Below are 16184 nucleotides of genomic sequence, written 5' to 3' on the forward strand. Positions count from 1 at the left end.
TTTAAGAACAAATTAGCTACCAGTCAAAACATCACCAGGGAAGACAGCCATCTCAGACACAGACTCCTCATTAAGTTCTTTAACACTCAATGCTCTAATTTTAATAATGTAGGCTGAAAATTATAAAAAATCTAAACATTTAAGGCAAATGAAATCCTGTCTACTATAATGTGAACGTATGTTCTACCAGCCTTAGGGCAAGGTTTACCTCCTTTTAAAAAGAATAGCCTACCAGTTCCAAGAATTGAAATAAAAATGCATTGTGTTCAATTGTGGGATGCAGCTTTCTGAAACCTTAAATCTTTTAAATGTCATTTACATTGTTCCCACTGCAACAGTAACTCAAGCTATAAAGAGGTTGAAAGTGCAAAGGCTTTACAAAGATCCTGCATTTTATTTTGTTATTCTTTCAAAAAGAACTCAATACAAAGTCAATATAAAAAAACCAATACTCGATTTAAAACAGAAACAGTTATTTCTGAATGTCTGACATTCTCCTATGCAAAGACTTGGAGAAAGAGGAAGGGGGAGAGAGAAAATAAATTCTTTAATTTAAACCTTTCTTCACCCTGCTGGGAATGCACATGCCAGAGCAAATGAATCCAGCTTAACCCCTTCTGGACTGGTCATTTAAGATAGGGTTGGAAGAACAGTATTTTAAAATGGTGATGAACAGTGTCATTATTAACTATATGTATATACACTTATGGCACTTGGAACTGCACTGTATCCATGACGTAGCAACCTCTGACACAGCCCATCTCACACTTGCCATCTCTTACCCCATCTCCCAAAATATTTCCTGAGAAAGATATTGTAAGGAACTTCCAGTTTGAAGGGATCTAACAGCAAAAACTAAGAACAAAAGCGCCATGGTTCCATGGTATGTGCTTTTTATAAACAGAACCACATAGTTGAATAGCACATCTTGGCTCCACGCCACACCTATGGGTTCCCCCTTCCTTCTTCTCCAGCATGTCTTTTCAAGCTGAAGCCTGGTAATTGAAGAATGTTGTTTACTTTTTCAGGTACGGTGTATTACAAAGACCGAAAGCGAATTTTGATTTTTACAATGACACAAAACACTGTATCACTTGTGGATTGCATGAAGCAGTAAGGGAGTAAGGGGCTGTGCACACATACAAAGAGCATTCGACAATGTCATCCTGTACTACAGCAAGGTGGCTGATTACCCGAAATACTGGAAAAAGCAAGAGTGAACACTTTTAAAAGATTTGTTGCAGATACAGGAAGGCAAATGGAGGCAAAGGCAGCCCAGTGCAAGAGGTCTGGATAGGGCTCCGGAAGGAGCTCCCTGCAGCAGGGCTCCACCAGGATGGCTCCTCTGCCCACAACCCAGTCAGTGTCTGCTCCCCCAGGGCCAGGGGAAAGCCCACTGAAATCAGCTGTGTTTCACAGACAGACTGCGGATGAATCTTTCTGGACAAGAAGATGGACTCCCTACTCTCCCTTCCCCAAACTCTGCAGAGTGTCCATTTTCCTTCACCCCACTTTATCAGCAACTAAGAGTGGGAGCAAAACCAGCCTGTTTCCTGGTCCTAAGTGGCAGAGGCGATGAGTTGCACAGTGACAGTGGTCAGAAAACACAGGGACTGGACAGCAGCAGTTGCCAGCGTGGTTGGCATGGTTTGGTGTCCCTTGGCAGGGCAGCTTGCTATAAGCTTGGGAAGAACTTACATCCCCAGGAAATTAAGTGGCTCCAAGTTGCACCTGCCAATCCCAGAGTCACAGTGTTAGTCTCCCCTGGTTGGTGTAGAACAGTGGGGAGGAAAACTGGGCAGTGTGGGGCTCCTGCTACAGCCTAAAGGGGGCATTCCTGCTGCCCTCTCTCCCTGTGCTTTACCTGCTGGGCACCCCACACTTCCCTATGCTGGGACTGACTTGAGGCTTCACAAAGAGCTGGAGGGCATACATGGAGAGCCAGGGCTGCCAGCCAGGTGGGACAGGATGGCATGGAGGCCAGGTGGGCAGCTGCAGGGCTGGGAAAGGGCTACCTGCTTCAAGCCAGCAGAGGGGTGGGATCAGAAACAGGGCAGGTAGGTTTTCTCTTTGGGAAAAAAACAAAATCAAATCACTTAATAGCTGTAAACGACAGTGCACATTTTTTGTTGTGATCTTTCTCTGAAGAACCTAAGGCAACAAAGAACAAAGACGAAGGCAGGTATCTCCTGAACCGCCCACGACTTTCGTGGGTGATGTGATACTGGACATTAACATACACAAATACATATGTGGACGTGTCGTGACTGGTTTCCTGAAACAGAATAAAGATGTGTCCCCTGGAAGTCTACAAGTAGGCTGACCAGAAGCAACGGGGGACTTGGTACTGGACGAAAGGCAGGAACTAGTTGTAAGGCGAGGCTCCCAAGAAGCACCAGCTCCACTTTGGTTTTCAGCTGTAACAGAAGCTCCAGGGAACGGCTTCTTGAGAAGTCCCATCGACAAAAATCAGATGTCATCAGTCACTCTTTTTCAGGGTGGACAGCCCCTGCTTCCTTCCAAATAAAGTGCAGATGGTCAAAGGATACTGGTCAATCATCTGCCAGTTTCAGTCAGCAATGAAGAAGAATTTTTTAAAAAGATACCCCTCTGGCATAGATATATATCTCTCTATATATTTTTCTTTTTTTTTAATAAAGCCACAAATATAGAACTTTTAAACTGATGTCTCAGACTGTAAGCGAAGGACAAATTTGTGAGATTTGGGGTCTATGAACTCTTCAGAGAGTATGATGAATGGAATTTTCTTCACATTGACTACGAGGCTGAAGTCCAAGCACTTAAGGATGAACACAATTCCATCCCGTAATCCATTAGTCACAGCCTCGTCACTGACAAGCCTCCACTGTGTAGAGAGCCAGCGGTCCTTGTCATATTGCAGGGTGGGGCCCGTGCTGAGGTACCGTTCTAGGAAGGCCTGGAAGCAGAGGAGAAAGGCCATTAGGGAAGAAACAGCCCATTTTAAGGGCAGTCCTGCCAGGCGGCTATCCACTCTCACATCTATGAAGAACTTTTTCCAAATAAACCAGCTTAGACCAGAGCCCAGCTCATCACACTCAATTCCCATCAGACCCTCACAACTGAGTCCTTACTGGGAAGGGAAGACTTCTTGGACTTCCTCACTCCCCTTTACCTAATATCCACCAAGGGCAAGAATAGTGGTACCCACAGAGGGAAGGGAAAATGGAGTGGCTGGTGTCAGTGTCTGGATGAAAGCCGTCATGGCTGCATCACTCCATTCCTAGGGTATGGTCCTACTGGATGTGTTTCTCCATGTCTTCCTCCTCCTGAAACAAAAGTTTCTCAGGGCCAGGGCTGTGTCGGGCCCAAAGGAGCAGTCAGGAAATACGAGCTGAATATACTTGCATGAACAAGAACGCATGCTCTACCATTTACTAGCAGTGATTCTGCACAAGTCATTTACACTCTCTATTAGTGGACGCAGTGACACTACCTAAGTCACAGGGCTGCCGTGAGGATGAAAGTGTTAGCTCTCAAAAAGCACTCATAGCAATGCCTAGCATGGTAAGCAAGCAATGGTTATTCCATGTTGGGCTAAGTGTGCACATGGCCAGTCCAAGGGAAGCCCAGACCTGATGCCCCCTTCCCTCTCCTGAGTTCTCTGCTCCAGTGGCACCTGGCTCGATGGAGTTCTGATACACATGCTGTTCCTCCAGCTAAACACTGTCATTCAGCTCATTCTTCCCTGCCCTTCAAATCTTCTTAAGCCTCCTCTCTTGAACCTCTCAGGCAGATTAACATGTCCTTCTCCAGGCTCCTGTAATCACTGACTCTCGTGTGACCCTTTACTTTCAAAGTGCTTGCTGACTTGCGTGTCTGCTCTCCACACTACATTTCACTCTCTTGAAGGGCAGGAAGTATGTTTTGTTTTTTTAATTTGAATTTCCAATGTGCCTGGCACATACTAGGAGTTTGACAGCATGCGAATTAAATCAAAGAAATACACTGATTTAGCCATGAGGGGAAGGAAGAATGAAATGAGCCAGTAATACAGATAGAAACATACTGGGATATATCAATCAGGTCCCAGACAGAGTCAAGAACAGATTTTGTTTTGTTGAGACGGAGTCTCACTCTGTTGCCCAAGCTGGAGTGCCATGGCAGAATCTCGGCTCACTGCAAGCTCCGCCTCCAGGGTTCAAGTGATTCTCTTGCCTCAGCCTCCTAAGTAGCTGGGATTACAGGCATGTGTCACCACACCTGGCTAATTTTTGTATTTTTAGTAGAGATAGGGTTTCACCATGTTGGCCAGGCTGGTCTTGAACTCCTGGCCATTAGTGATCTGCCTGCCTGGCCTCCCAAAGTGTTGAGATTACAGGCGTGAGCCACCGCACCTGGCGAACAGTTTTTAACTAGTATCCTCTTTTTTTTTTTTTTTTGAGATAGAGTTTCGCTCTTGTTACCCAGGCTGGAGTGCAATGGCACGATCTCAGCTCACTGCAACCTCCGCCTCCCGTTTCAAGCAATTCTCCTGCCTCAGCCTCCTGAGTAGCTGGGATTACAGGCATGTGCCACCATGCCTGGCTAATTTTTTTTTTTTGTATTTTTAGTACAGACGGAGTTCACCATGGGGGCCAAGCTGGTCTTGAACTCCTGACCTCAAGTGATTGACCTTCCTCGGCCTCTCAAAGTGCTGGGATTACAGGTGTGAGCCACTGCGCCCGGCCCGGTATCCTCTTTTATTCACACCCTGCTGCTACTGCCAGGTATATATTTTTTCATCTGTGGAGCATCTATTGTAAGGCAGAAAAGTAAGGCCTTGCATACTCTCACACTTCTAATATAAATACAGCTCTTATGAATCATAAGAAAAAGAAAATAACTCAACAATTAGAGAAATGAAACTAAAACAATAATTTTATAGGAGAATAAATATTATTGGAAAGTTAACATATAAAAATTTTTCTATCACATTATTAACCAAAGAAATATAGGCTGGGTGCAGTGGCTCATGCCTGTAATCCCAGCACTTTGGGAGGCTGAAGCAGGCAGATCACGAGATCAGGAGATTGAGCCCATCCTGGCTAACATGGTGAAACCCCGTCTCTACTAAAAATACAAAAAACATTAGCTGGGCGTGGTGGCAGGCGCGTGTCGTCCCAGTTACTCGGGAGGCTGAGGCAGGAGAATGGTGTGAACCCAGGAGGCGGAGTTTGCAGTGAGCCAAGATTGCGCCACTGCACTCCAGCCTGGGTGAGAGGGTGAGACTCCGTCTCAAAGAAAAAAAAAAAAGAAGAAATATAAATTAGAAGAATTAAAAACTAACTTCCTCCTGTTAGATGGGCAATGATTTTAAAAAATAACACCCAATGCTCCCGAGTATGTGGGAAATAAAAAATCTCAGATGTTAGAGGCAAAGCATGCAAAAGTACACCCCCTAGGAGGGCAATTTGGTAGGATCTACAACTCTGACCTGGCTTTTCCTCTACTTGAAACTTAGGCTTCAGAAATACTTGTACAAATACATATGTAAAAAAGTATTCACCACAATGCTGTTTAAACCAGGGGTTGGCAAACTTTTCCACAGATGTAAATATTTTCAGCGTTTCAAGCCATATTCTTTTTTTTTTTTTTTTTTTTTGAGACAGAGTCTCGCTGTCTCCCAGGCTGGAGTGCAGTGGCGCGATCTTGGTTCACTGTAGGCTCTGCCCCCCGGGGTTCACGCCATTCTCCTGCCTCAGCCTCCCGAGTAGCTGGGACTACAGGTGCCCACCACCTCGCCCGGCTAATTTTTTGTATTTTTAGTAGAGACGGGGTTTCACTGTGTTAGCCAGGATGGTCTCAATCTCCTGACCTCCTGATCTGCCCGCCTTGGCCTCCCAAAGTGCTGGGATTACAGGCGTGAGCCACCGCGCCCGGCCTTCAAGCCATATTCTGTCACAACTACTCAGCCCTGTCGGTGCAGAGTGAAAGCAGCCATAGGTGATACATAAATAACAGGGCATGGCTGTGTGCCAATAAAATCTGATTAACAAATACAACCAGCCCCTGGCTTTCACTAATGAAAACTCTTAATCCAAATGTGCATCAACAGACTATCAGTTGAATAAATCATGGTATTTGGTGGAATAAGACGTAGCTATTACCAGAAATGAGTTATATCTGTAGTTATATCTGTATGAGTAAGATCTGTATGTATTGACTTGGAAAGACAGCCAAGGGATAGCTTTAAGAAAAAAAAGCAAAGTTTTATATATTTATATCTCTCTACATATATAGAGAGAAAGATAATATACATTATATAGAGAGATGTAGTATGTAAATCTCTATCTATGAATGATATATATAGGCTATCTGTCTATCTATCTAATGAATGATAAATATAGGCCGGGGCGGTGGCCTGTAATACTAGCACTTTGCGAGGCTGAGGCAGGTAGATTGCTTGAGCTCAGGAGTTCGAGACCAGCCTGAGCAACATGGTGAAACCCTGTCTCTACCAAAAAAATACAAAAAATACGAAAATTGCCAGGCATGGTGGTGTGCGCCTGTGGTTTACACACACACACACACACACTCTCTCACACACAGAGAGAGAGAGAGAGAGAAAGAGAGAGCAATGACCCCATTTCTGTTTTGTTTTCCCATTTCAGCTTAAAAAACATCTACATATATTTGAAAGAATATATACTAACTCCTTATCAGTAAAAACTGTTTTGGGGCAGGGGCTGAAAATTTCATTTTCCGCATGATACTTTAATGTTTGGATTTCTATACCAAAAACAGCTATTATTTTTAATTCAGAAAAGTATAAAATTTTTAAATGAAACAAAAAGCAATCAGGAAACTAAAATCTTGTAAAAAGAAAAACAACCGTTTTGGTTCTACATGATAGAAGCCATCTTTTTATACCTGCAGACATATGTTCCTCATCTGCAACCACAGTATTCACGTTTCTGCATTCTATTTCTTGTAACTTACTATTCTAACAGATTCTTTCATGATTCAACAGGTGATACACCATAATTTATAAACCACTGTTATGTTTTAAGTTATTTCCATTGTGGAGGTATTACAGATTGTTTTGCAAAACACCACCTTTGTGTATATTCATGTGTATATATGATTGTACTAAATAGTTTTCCTAGGAGAGAGATTAGTGAATCAATACAGAAAACTTTTTGGTTTCTTACTATTTCTAAATTGCTTTCCTAAGGGTAGTTATTGGTTGACAATGTAACCAGCAGGATACACATATAGTGCAACATATAAACAGAGGTCCTTATAGAAAACAGCTACCAGATGTTACACGTGTACCACATGCCAAGCTCATCTACTCTCTACCATGTGATTTACATGCCTTGTTGCCATATTTAATGCAATTCTTACACAACAACCCTGTCAGAGAGATATTATTATTATCCTCATTGATACAACAGCAAACAAGTGCAGAGGAACTGAAAGAGTTAATTCATGTGATGTGCTTAAAACAGTATCTGTCATATGAAGAGGCCAGACTAAATTGCTATTATTATTATTGGTAAAAATAATGCTATGGCTTTGTCAGGCATTTTGGGTGTTACAGAGTCAGTTTTAGCGAATGGTCTTTTAGATTACAGTATTTAGCACACTTTTAGGGATATCACAAGAAACCGCCATGTATCTAATAGAGGGTAGAGTAATTTGTGCACGGTCACAAAACAATTAAGTGGTGGAGTCAGGATTTGAACCCACTTCTCTGTAGAGAAGTCAGTTGCTATATCTTTACTCTAGTTTGCCTCCTTGGCCACAACTCTCTATTAGATACACGGCTGTTTCTTGTAACACTTCTTAAAGTGTCCTAAATATCATAATCTAAAAGACCACTCAGTAAAACTAATTCTGTAACACCCAAAATGCCTGACGGCATTTTGTTTTTTTTGGACGGAGTCTCGCTCTGTCGCCCAGGCTGGAGTGCAGTGGTACGATCTCGGCTCACTGCAAGCTCTGCCTCCTGGGTTCATGCCATTCTATTTTTTTACCAATAATAATAAGAGCTATTTAGTCCATCCTCATATGACAGGTACTGTTTTAAGCACTTCACGTGAATTAACTCTTTCAGTTCCCAAAACATACAAATGAGATAGTTATTAGTATTATCCTAACCAATTAACAGGTTAGGAAACTGAGGCACAGAGCTATTGCCATCTCCCCAAGGTTATGCATCTAGTTGGTGGAGAAGCCAGGTTAGAATGAATCAGTTCAGCTCCGGAGTCCACAATGCACCCCTAATCACTATTCCATACTGTCTCCAATCACTATTCCATACTGTCTCCAAGTGAAATTCTCTCCTCTGTTAGAATCCAGAGGCCTTCAAAAGGCACATTTAAAAAAACAATTGTACTAACATAACATAAAATAAGTGAGAATCACTAATTCTTATTACTTGAGTTTTAGAGATGCCTTTCAATTTTATCACTTCTAGTAACAGGCTAAAATTCAACTGGCTCAGTGACAAGCCAGGATGACGGTGGCAGAGCCCGCCCGAGCGGCGCACCTTGGGGGTCATGCCGTTGGTGATGCAGAAGGCCAGGTGCTGCAGGATGCTCTCCATGCTGTGGTAGTTCTGCTGCCGGGTGGTGCGCAAGTACTTCTGGAGAGCCCTGGCCATGGAGGGGAAAATGGCCTGGGCGGCCTCCCTAGGGTCCATCACCTCCCCTGGGGCTTTCTGCTGCTCCTCAGCCTGGAGACGCTGAATGTGGATGAAGGCCTCTTCCACTGCAACCACCAGCCTAGAAGGTGATGCAACACTAAGTAATCAGGACGGTGCCTGCCACAGGGTGTGAGAACAGAATGACGCTTGTCTACCCTGCTGCGGCCCAACCTGCCAACATACCCAAGGCCTGACCACGCTGCTTGCATCCTTAGCTGTCCCCCAGAGAGTGGAGAGGGAGGAAGGGAGAAAGAAAGGCAACAGCAAAAATAACATGTGGAACAGGGGCCCCAGGGGTCGGGGGGAAGGAGCCCCAGGACTGGGAGATGAACTCTGTTCTGAATTCTGCCACCAGTGAGCTTGGGAAATGCACTAGTCCTTTTTTCATCTCTGCAATGGTTAGATGAAAAGAGTTCTAAGGACCCTCCAACTGGCTATAAAAGGCTCCCTGTACAGAGAGAGGTGGCTGGTGGTGCAGAAGCAGCCCTACAAAGAAGCAGAGCTGCGTGCCCCCTGGTCCGGCCACCCACACCAGCAGCCCCTGGGAAACAGGAAGAGGCACAGCACACATGATGGAACGCACCTCTGTCCCCTTCAGTGAATATGACCTGATGGTGAACACCAGCAAGGGTCCAGGGGTGCAGAACAGGCCCACTCAAGTGTGGGCTGGGGGCCAGGAGCATCGGCATCACCCAGGAATCTGTCAGAAATGCCATTTCTTGGGCCCAACTCCACACCTACTGAGTAGGGCCTTTGCAGGCAGGGCCCAGAACCTGCGGCCTGTATTTGAACAGCCCTCCCAGTGATGCTCATACAGGCTTCAGTTTGAGAAACACTGGAGCAAGGTGCACTCCAAAGGTGTCCCAGCAGGTCATATTTTTAAACAGAAACCTCATTCTAGTGGTAAAAAAGGAAAGATTAAAAGTCTACAAGAGGCCGGGCACGGTGGCTCATGCCTGTAATCATGGTACTTTGGGAGGCTGAGGCAGGCACATCACTTGAGGTCAGGAGTTTGAGACCAGTCTGGCCAACATAGCAAAACCCCGTCTCTACTAAAAATACCAAATATTAGCCAGGCGTGGTGGTGGGCGCCTGTGATCCCAGCTATATGGGAGGCTGAGGTATGAGAATCACTGGAATCTGGGAAGCAGAGGTGACAGTGAGCCAAGATCTTGCCACTGCACTCCAGCCTGAGCAACAGAGTGAGATTCTGTCTTACATAAAATAAAAATTTAAAAGTCTGTAAGAGGGTACTGGCATCAGGAGGGCAGTATACCTTGCTTTCCGCTTCTTTACTCGCCGTTCATGTTCGGCCTCTTCATAATACAACTCGTTGTGGCTTGAGTCCCTGCGCCGAGCAGCTGCAGCAATCATGGCCCGGGACTGGCCAGTGGCATTGTTACTGGGGCCTTTGGGGAAAGGACAGTGAAAGAATAGTGTTAATACCATGAGGCTGGGAAACAGAACAGAAAACTAGTATCCAATCTGTCAATGTTGTCTACCCACCCCCTATGAAACACACACACATAAATCCTAAAGGTCACTTCCCAGGAGGGTGAACTGTGCCCCGGCTCCACATTCACTATGTCCAAGGCAAGGGAGCAGAGGAATCTCCCTAAACCCCAATCTGGTCAGTGGAAATGGAAAAAGAACTCAGAAGGGGATGAAGAATGCTTGACAATTAAAATGTTGGCCAACAACAACACATAGAGAGTGCTGAAGATGTTACCATCTGTTACATAAAGTTTCAGTTTGGCCATAGGGCAGCTGGGACATTAAATTTCAGCAACAAGACAATGAGACAGAATGAGAGGGATGGGGAGAACAAGGACAGACAGACAAAAATGAAAGTCAAAGGACATGAGACACTGAGTCTACAAGGGAAAGCAAGCTATGCTGGAATGTCATGGCAGCCACAACTTTTATAGGAAATGCCAGTGCTTGAGGGTGTGCAACATGACCCATTAATGAATACAGACTCAGAAGTCCTGTCCTGTCCCCTGACCACTGACCACCTTAACTTTTCAGAAACATAGGCAGATTTCAGGCTTTCTTATGGATGATCTACTTGGCTGGTGACTTGGTTTCACTATTGGGAATCTTCCCTAAGTTTTCAGATCACAGGTGAAATTTATCAATCCTTCAGGCTTCGTGAGGGAGCTCACACCTCATATAGCCAAAAAATATACATACAAATAACTGGGAGGATATTGCCACCAAAAACTGACACTGTATATAAATCACTCGACTTGTTGACAATATAATCCTCTCCTAGGGTTTGCAAAGTTCTTGCCCTCACCCAGCGTACCCAGTAAGAAATGACACCGCATCCTGTTTCTTGCACTTAACCATCTGATACCCTGAAACATAGCTTGGCCAGCCTGGCCTCCAGCCTCCTGCCACCCACTCAACTCTGGCTCCTAGCCACAAGTAAGAAGCGCCCGTAGGTATCTCACCAGATGCCTGAACTACTGAGATTTCTAGTCTTAATGATTTAGGTAGCTTTCTGAGTTTGTGGGTAATGTGCACAAATTTTGAAAAGAAACCCTTTCCTAATAGCTTCCAATATAAGGTGATCCTGGCAGAAGGCAGGAAACACACACCACTGCTGTTTTCAATCATAAAATCCCAAAATGAACAGGCTTCCCACACAGGTAGATGGTAAATCAACATTCCTCTAAAAATGTGTCTGCCTACATAAAAAAGAGAAATTGTTCTGAAACAAGAATGTACCATAAAGGTAGGCCCAGAGAGGAAGTAGAACCAAACGTACCATGAAGCTTAAATAGTCACCCAACTGTGCTTCTATGAGCACTACAGACACCCTTTCAAGGCACATACCATCTACATTGTAGACTTTCAGCCCGGCCATGTGCTTGGCTGCTCGGAATTTGGAGGCTGTTAGGAGGTTTGGGTTATAGATGGTGAAATCTTTGTAGTAATTTTCTAGGACCACCAATGCTGCTCGCTGGATACTGAGAAAAAAAGAACAAAATTAATGCAAAGCTTTTTCACTGAATAAGCAGGTCCTAAATGAAAAATCCTCTTTTGGAGTCAGGTAAAGGAACACAACATCAAAGATAATCTCATACAGAAGTCCACTGGGTTCCACCACACCTCAGGTCTCCAGGATGAGAACTTAAAGCTGAAACTAAGCCCCATGGCCAAGTGGCTTCTGTGCCCTCTCCTGGACCTGTGATTAGCCACATCCCATCTAGCCCTTTGTTGAAAGAGGAAGAAGTTGTAACTCATAACTTACATTTAGCTTTAGGCACACAAGAACTTTTTCTATTTTTCCTTGGTTTACAAAAGAAGAAACTGAGGATGCCCCCAAAAGGGCAGGAGACTTACTAATGGTTGCAGAGCTAATGAGTGAAAGAACAAAGTACAGATTCAGGTTTCTCAGGTCCTCATTCAGGGTTTTGTCCCCTAGGCCTTGGTATCCCTGGGTATAAGGAATCCTGGAACTTAGGTTTTATACAGACCAGAACAACTGCAGCCATGCGGGGCACAGCGTACTTAAGAGGGCCTTGGCCAGGCTCTCGCTCTGTAATTACAGGCTCACGCCTGTAATCCCAGCACTTTGGGAGGCTGAGGTGGGCGGATCACCTGAGGTCAGGAGTTTGAGACCAGCCTAACCAATATAATGAAACCCTGTCTCTACTAAAAATACAAAAATTACCGGGGTGTGGTGACATGCACCTGTAATCCCAGCTACTCGCGAGGCTGAGACAGGAGAATCACTTGAACCCAGGAGGCGGAAGTTGCAGTGAGCCGAGATTGCACTATTGCACTCCAGCCCAGGCAACAAGAGTGAAACTCAGTCTCAAAAAAAGAGAGCCTCCGCTGAGACCACTTGATCTTTCTGGGGCCCCCTGCCCCTTGGACTGCTATCTCTGGCCTTCGGCAGAGGGGTATGAAGGTGACTATCCATGTTCCGATATTCTAGGTCTCCAACCTATCCCCTGCTTTGTCCTCAGAGAGCAGCAGGGGAACAAAGAACAGGTACCATCAACAAGTGGGAGAGAAGATGTGGGAGGGTACTTATAATTGGAAATGAGTATAGACAGCAAAACAATATGCCCTTGGTCTATGGTGCAGGACACTTGCCACTTTGAAGAACATCTTGCAATGATACAGCAAGGGTTTGCACATACCTGATTCTCATTTAACCCTCACAATCATTCGAGGTAAGAAAACTGAGGCTCAAAAATCTATGACCTGCACAACAGTATGCATTTAATAAACAGGAGAGCTGGAACTCTGATATGATTTACAAACCTCCAAGTTGGGCTTCCTGGTAACATGTGGCCTCTGTGTAACAGCGTACGTGCTGACATCTCCAACCACCACCGTGTTAAATACCACAGATATATTTTTATCTTGCCCTTTAGATTTTCCTTTCTAGTACTCTGCTAAGCAGATCGGCTTACAAGGATTATTTGCAGTAGCCAGAGCACCAGGATGGGGCTCCCTTTAATTCCTGGATGACCACACTGTGTTCCAACACTCTCAGGGTGGCTCAGGGATCTTCACTTCACACCAAGACAAGGGAGCTCCTAAACCATCCACTGGCAATTCTGTCTACCCACCCATTTGGCTCCCCTTGGAGCTCTGCTTCAAGACTTTAACAGAGTTGAATCTGGAAGTCAGTCAGCTAACCTGCTTAAGAGCAGAATCACGGCAAAACTTTCTGAGTTATATCCCCAACAGTGCCTGCATTAAGTTGGTACTTAATATTGTCCTAGATAATGTACAGTCATGTGAGTCTGGGGAACACTATCAGGGGAAATCTGGTGAGACCAACTTTGCATAATGGAAGTAAACCTAAGACTCCTAACAGTAAATCTGCATTTCGAAAATTCTGATCATTCAATTACTCAGTTGCTCACTCGTCATTCCATATTTGACTGCCTGTGTCTGCTAAGCCCTGGGAATATCAAGACAGACAGAAGGAGCTCCTCTCCTTAGCCGGTACATGGAGCATGAACCCCATGACAGTGAGTATGTTCTCATGCTGGAACATGTAGGGCTGAGTAACCACAGAGAAGAGCTTCTGGCTGCCTGGGACAGGGTGCAGCCTTCCTGAGGGGGTGGCCTTCTATGGAGGTTTGTGTGTCATGAGAGCTCTTCCTGCAAAAGTCCAGTCTGCTTGCCCTGAAGGTCTCACCCGGCAATCTCCAAGTCAATGTGGCTCCAACCCCGTCCTTGCCCCCTGTCCATGGCATTCTCCAGAGAGGGGCAAGTGCTTCTTTATTCCTGCCCCATCCAGAGATTCATCACAACCCTCTCCCTGATCACACACACCACACACACACACACACACACACACACACTATCCTGCCCCATCCAGAGATTCATCACAACCCTCTCCCTGATCACACACACCACACCACACACACACACACACACACACTCCCTGGTGTGCCTGGCTCAGTTCCCACCCCTGTGCATGCCTTTTCTGGAGTGCCTGGGCTTTGTGGGGCAAGGAGTCCCTCCACATGGCTATAAGACTCAGTTTATACACACAGATCCACTGGGGTTCAAACCCACTTCAACCCCCCTCCTCCACTGATAAAGAAACATCTCTAGGCCCCTGGATTCCAACAGAAAAGTATTACCCTGATCTAAATTTAAAAATTAAAAGGCAATCATCAGTTCTCAGAACCATTTTCAACTCAAAACTGTCTTGTAGTTGCTGGGTTTTGCTTTTCTGTTCAGCAAGCCTGCAAGGAGGGGTCAAGGGAATCCCATTAATTCAGCTGGGGCCTGTGAGGGGATGGCTGGGTCGGAGCCTCCTGGCTGTGTCTCTCACCCTTCACCCTGTGAGTGTGATGCACTGCCCAGAGCAGTGGCTTCTGTCCACAGGAGGGCTCCTGGCCCACACCGCCTTCCAGCATGGGGCCTCAGCAGATGCTCTCCAAATGGGCCAGCTCTCCAAATGAGCCAAGTCCATAGCCCACCTGACAGTACCCTCAGAGCAAAGTCCTGGCGTCCCAGGAAGTGCCCAGAGTGGGGGCAGGTACCGTGGGATGCCAGCCCTGGGTGTCACAGGCATGGCTCTCACAGTCCTCCCAAGGAGTGAGAGTCTTTGCTCAAAAATACCAAACAAGGGGAAAGTGCAGGCGTCCCACACTCCCTCTGGCTCTGCCCTCTCAGAGAAGTGACAGGATGACTCAGAGCCTGCCGTGGGCCTGGCCAGCCCCACAGGCTGAGAAGCCAATGCTGGAGCTGAAGGGATCTCAGGGCGAAGTTGATAAACGCCTCCAAGAGTGTGCATGCTCTCACCTACAGAGGATGGTCTGATGCCCAGCATACCTGGCAGTATTAGTGATTGAGAATTTCCAAGTAACTAAACACAAAACTCAAGTGCACAACTTAAAATGGTTGTGACATTTTGGGATAAAATCCAATATGCCTTTCTTCTTTTTTTTTTTTTTGAGACAGTCTCCCACTGTCACCCAGGCTGGAATGCAGTGGCACAATCTCGGCTCACTGCAACCTCCACCTCCAGGTTCAAGAGATTCTCCTGCCTCAGTCTCCCAAATGGCTGGGACTACAGCACGTGCCACCATGCCCAGCTAAATTTTGTATTTTTAGTAGGGACGGGGTCTCACCATGTTGCCCAGGCTGGTCTTGAACTCCTGAGGTCAAGGGATCCGCCCACCTTGGCCTCCCAAAGTTCTGGGACTACAGGTGTGAGCCACTGTGCCTGGCCTTTCTTCATCGTTTTGAAGAGAGTAAGCTATGTGATATACGATTTAAGTCTTCTTGATTACTCCAGATGATGATTACGCATCTTAACACTGAGCTGTGCCACGTACATAATGCAGTGAAGACACTGGGTTCCATCAGGAGGCAGAGGCCATCTATCCCCACTCTGTCCCAAGCTGCAGCAAGTGTGAATAGGTGAGGCTGTTTTGTTTACATTTTTTCTACATTCTCCCTCACTACTGCTATCAGTCATTCCTAATCACTATGCCATGGCCTCAGTCACAGCCCCAGGAGGCCAGGATGCAGGGAGCAGCCGTTCCCTCCACTACTGTCAGTGGCCAGCATTCCTCTTGCCTTGATTCCTCTCCACCCTCCAAATATGGAAGGAACCACAAAGCCAACACACGACTGGCTTCTTTCAGGAAGCCTTTTCGAATCCTCCAGTCCCTGCTGATCTGTCCTTAAACCTGCAGCATCAGCAGTGATGACACATGACTTGTGATATCTTCGAGGGAGTCAAGGAAGCTGGTCTTGCCCCTTCAACAAGCTTGCCTATGCAAATCCCTGACACACAGCGGACATGTCCTTTGGTTCCTCCATGGGTATATAATACTTGCAGGCTTAACTTCTCTGTTCATGCAATCTTAGAATTCCCATAGGCCTAAGATCAGTTCTGAATATGTATTTCACAAAATCATGGAATTTCAGAGGCAAAAAGGGCCCCAGAGATGAACAAAAGCAAATCCTTCTACAAACCCCAATCTCTAGACCAGACAATCTTGGGGAAACGTGGGAGGCA

At 45.7% G+C, this 16184-nt stretch overlaps 1 protein-coding gene across 4 annotated transcripts in view; it reads right to left on the reverse strand.

Moving 5' to 3' along the window:
• Positions 1-374: 374 nt before the first annotated feature.
• VANGL1 (VANGL planar cell polarity protein 1) overlaps positions 375-16184 on the reverse strand; it is a 51601-nt gene continuing 35791 nt past the window's right edge. For 3 of the 4 annotated variants that reach the window (XM_030824783.1, XM_030824782.1, XM_003268030.4), the window contains exons 5-8: positions 11513-11646; positions 9948-10080; positions 8516-8750; positions 375-2938 (exon numbers count right to left, since the gene is read on the reverse strand). In XM_030824783.1, coding sequence (XP_030680643.1) covers positions 2678-2938; positions 8516-8750; positions 9948-10080; positions 11513-11646 — 763 coding nt within the window. In that variant the 3' untranslated portion in view covers positions 375-2677. Of the gene's footprint in view, positions 2939-8515; positions 8751-9947; positions 10081-11342; positions 11349-11512; positions 11647-16184 lie in introns of all 4 variants that reach the window. The other variant, XM_030824784.1, reaches the window with a different exon arrangement.

This window comes from Nomascus leucogenys, chromosome 12 (assembly GCF_006542625.1).
Source record: "Nomascus leucogenys isolate Asia chromosome 12, Asia_NLE_v1, whole genome shotgun sequence".
Classification (NCBI taxonomy): domain Eukaryota; kingdom Metazoa; phylum Chordata; class Mammalia; order Primates; family Hylobatidae; genus Nomascus; species Nomascus leucogenys.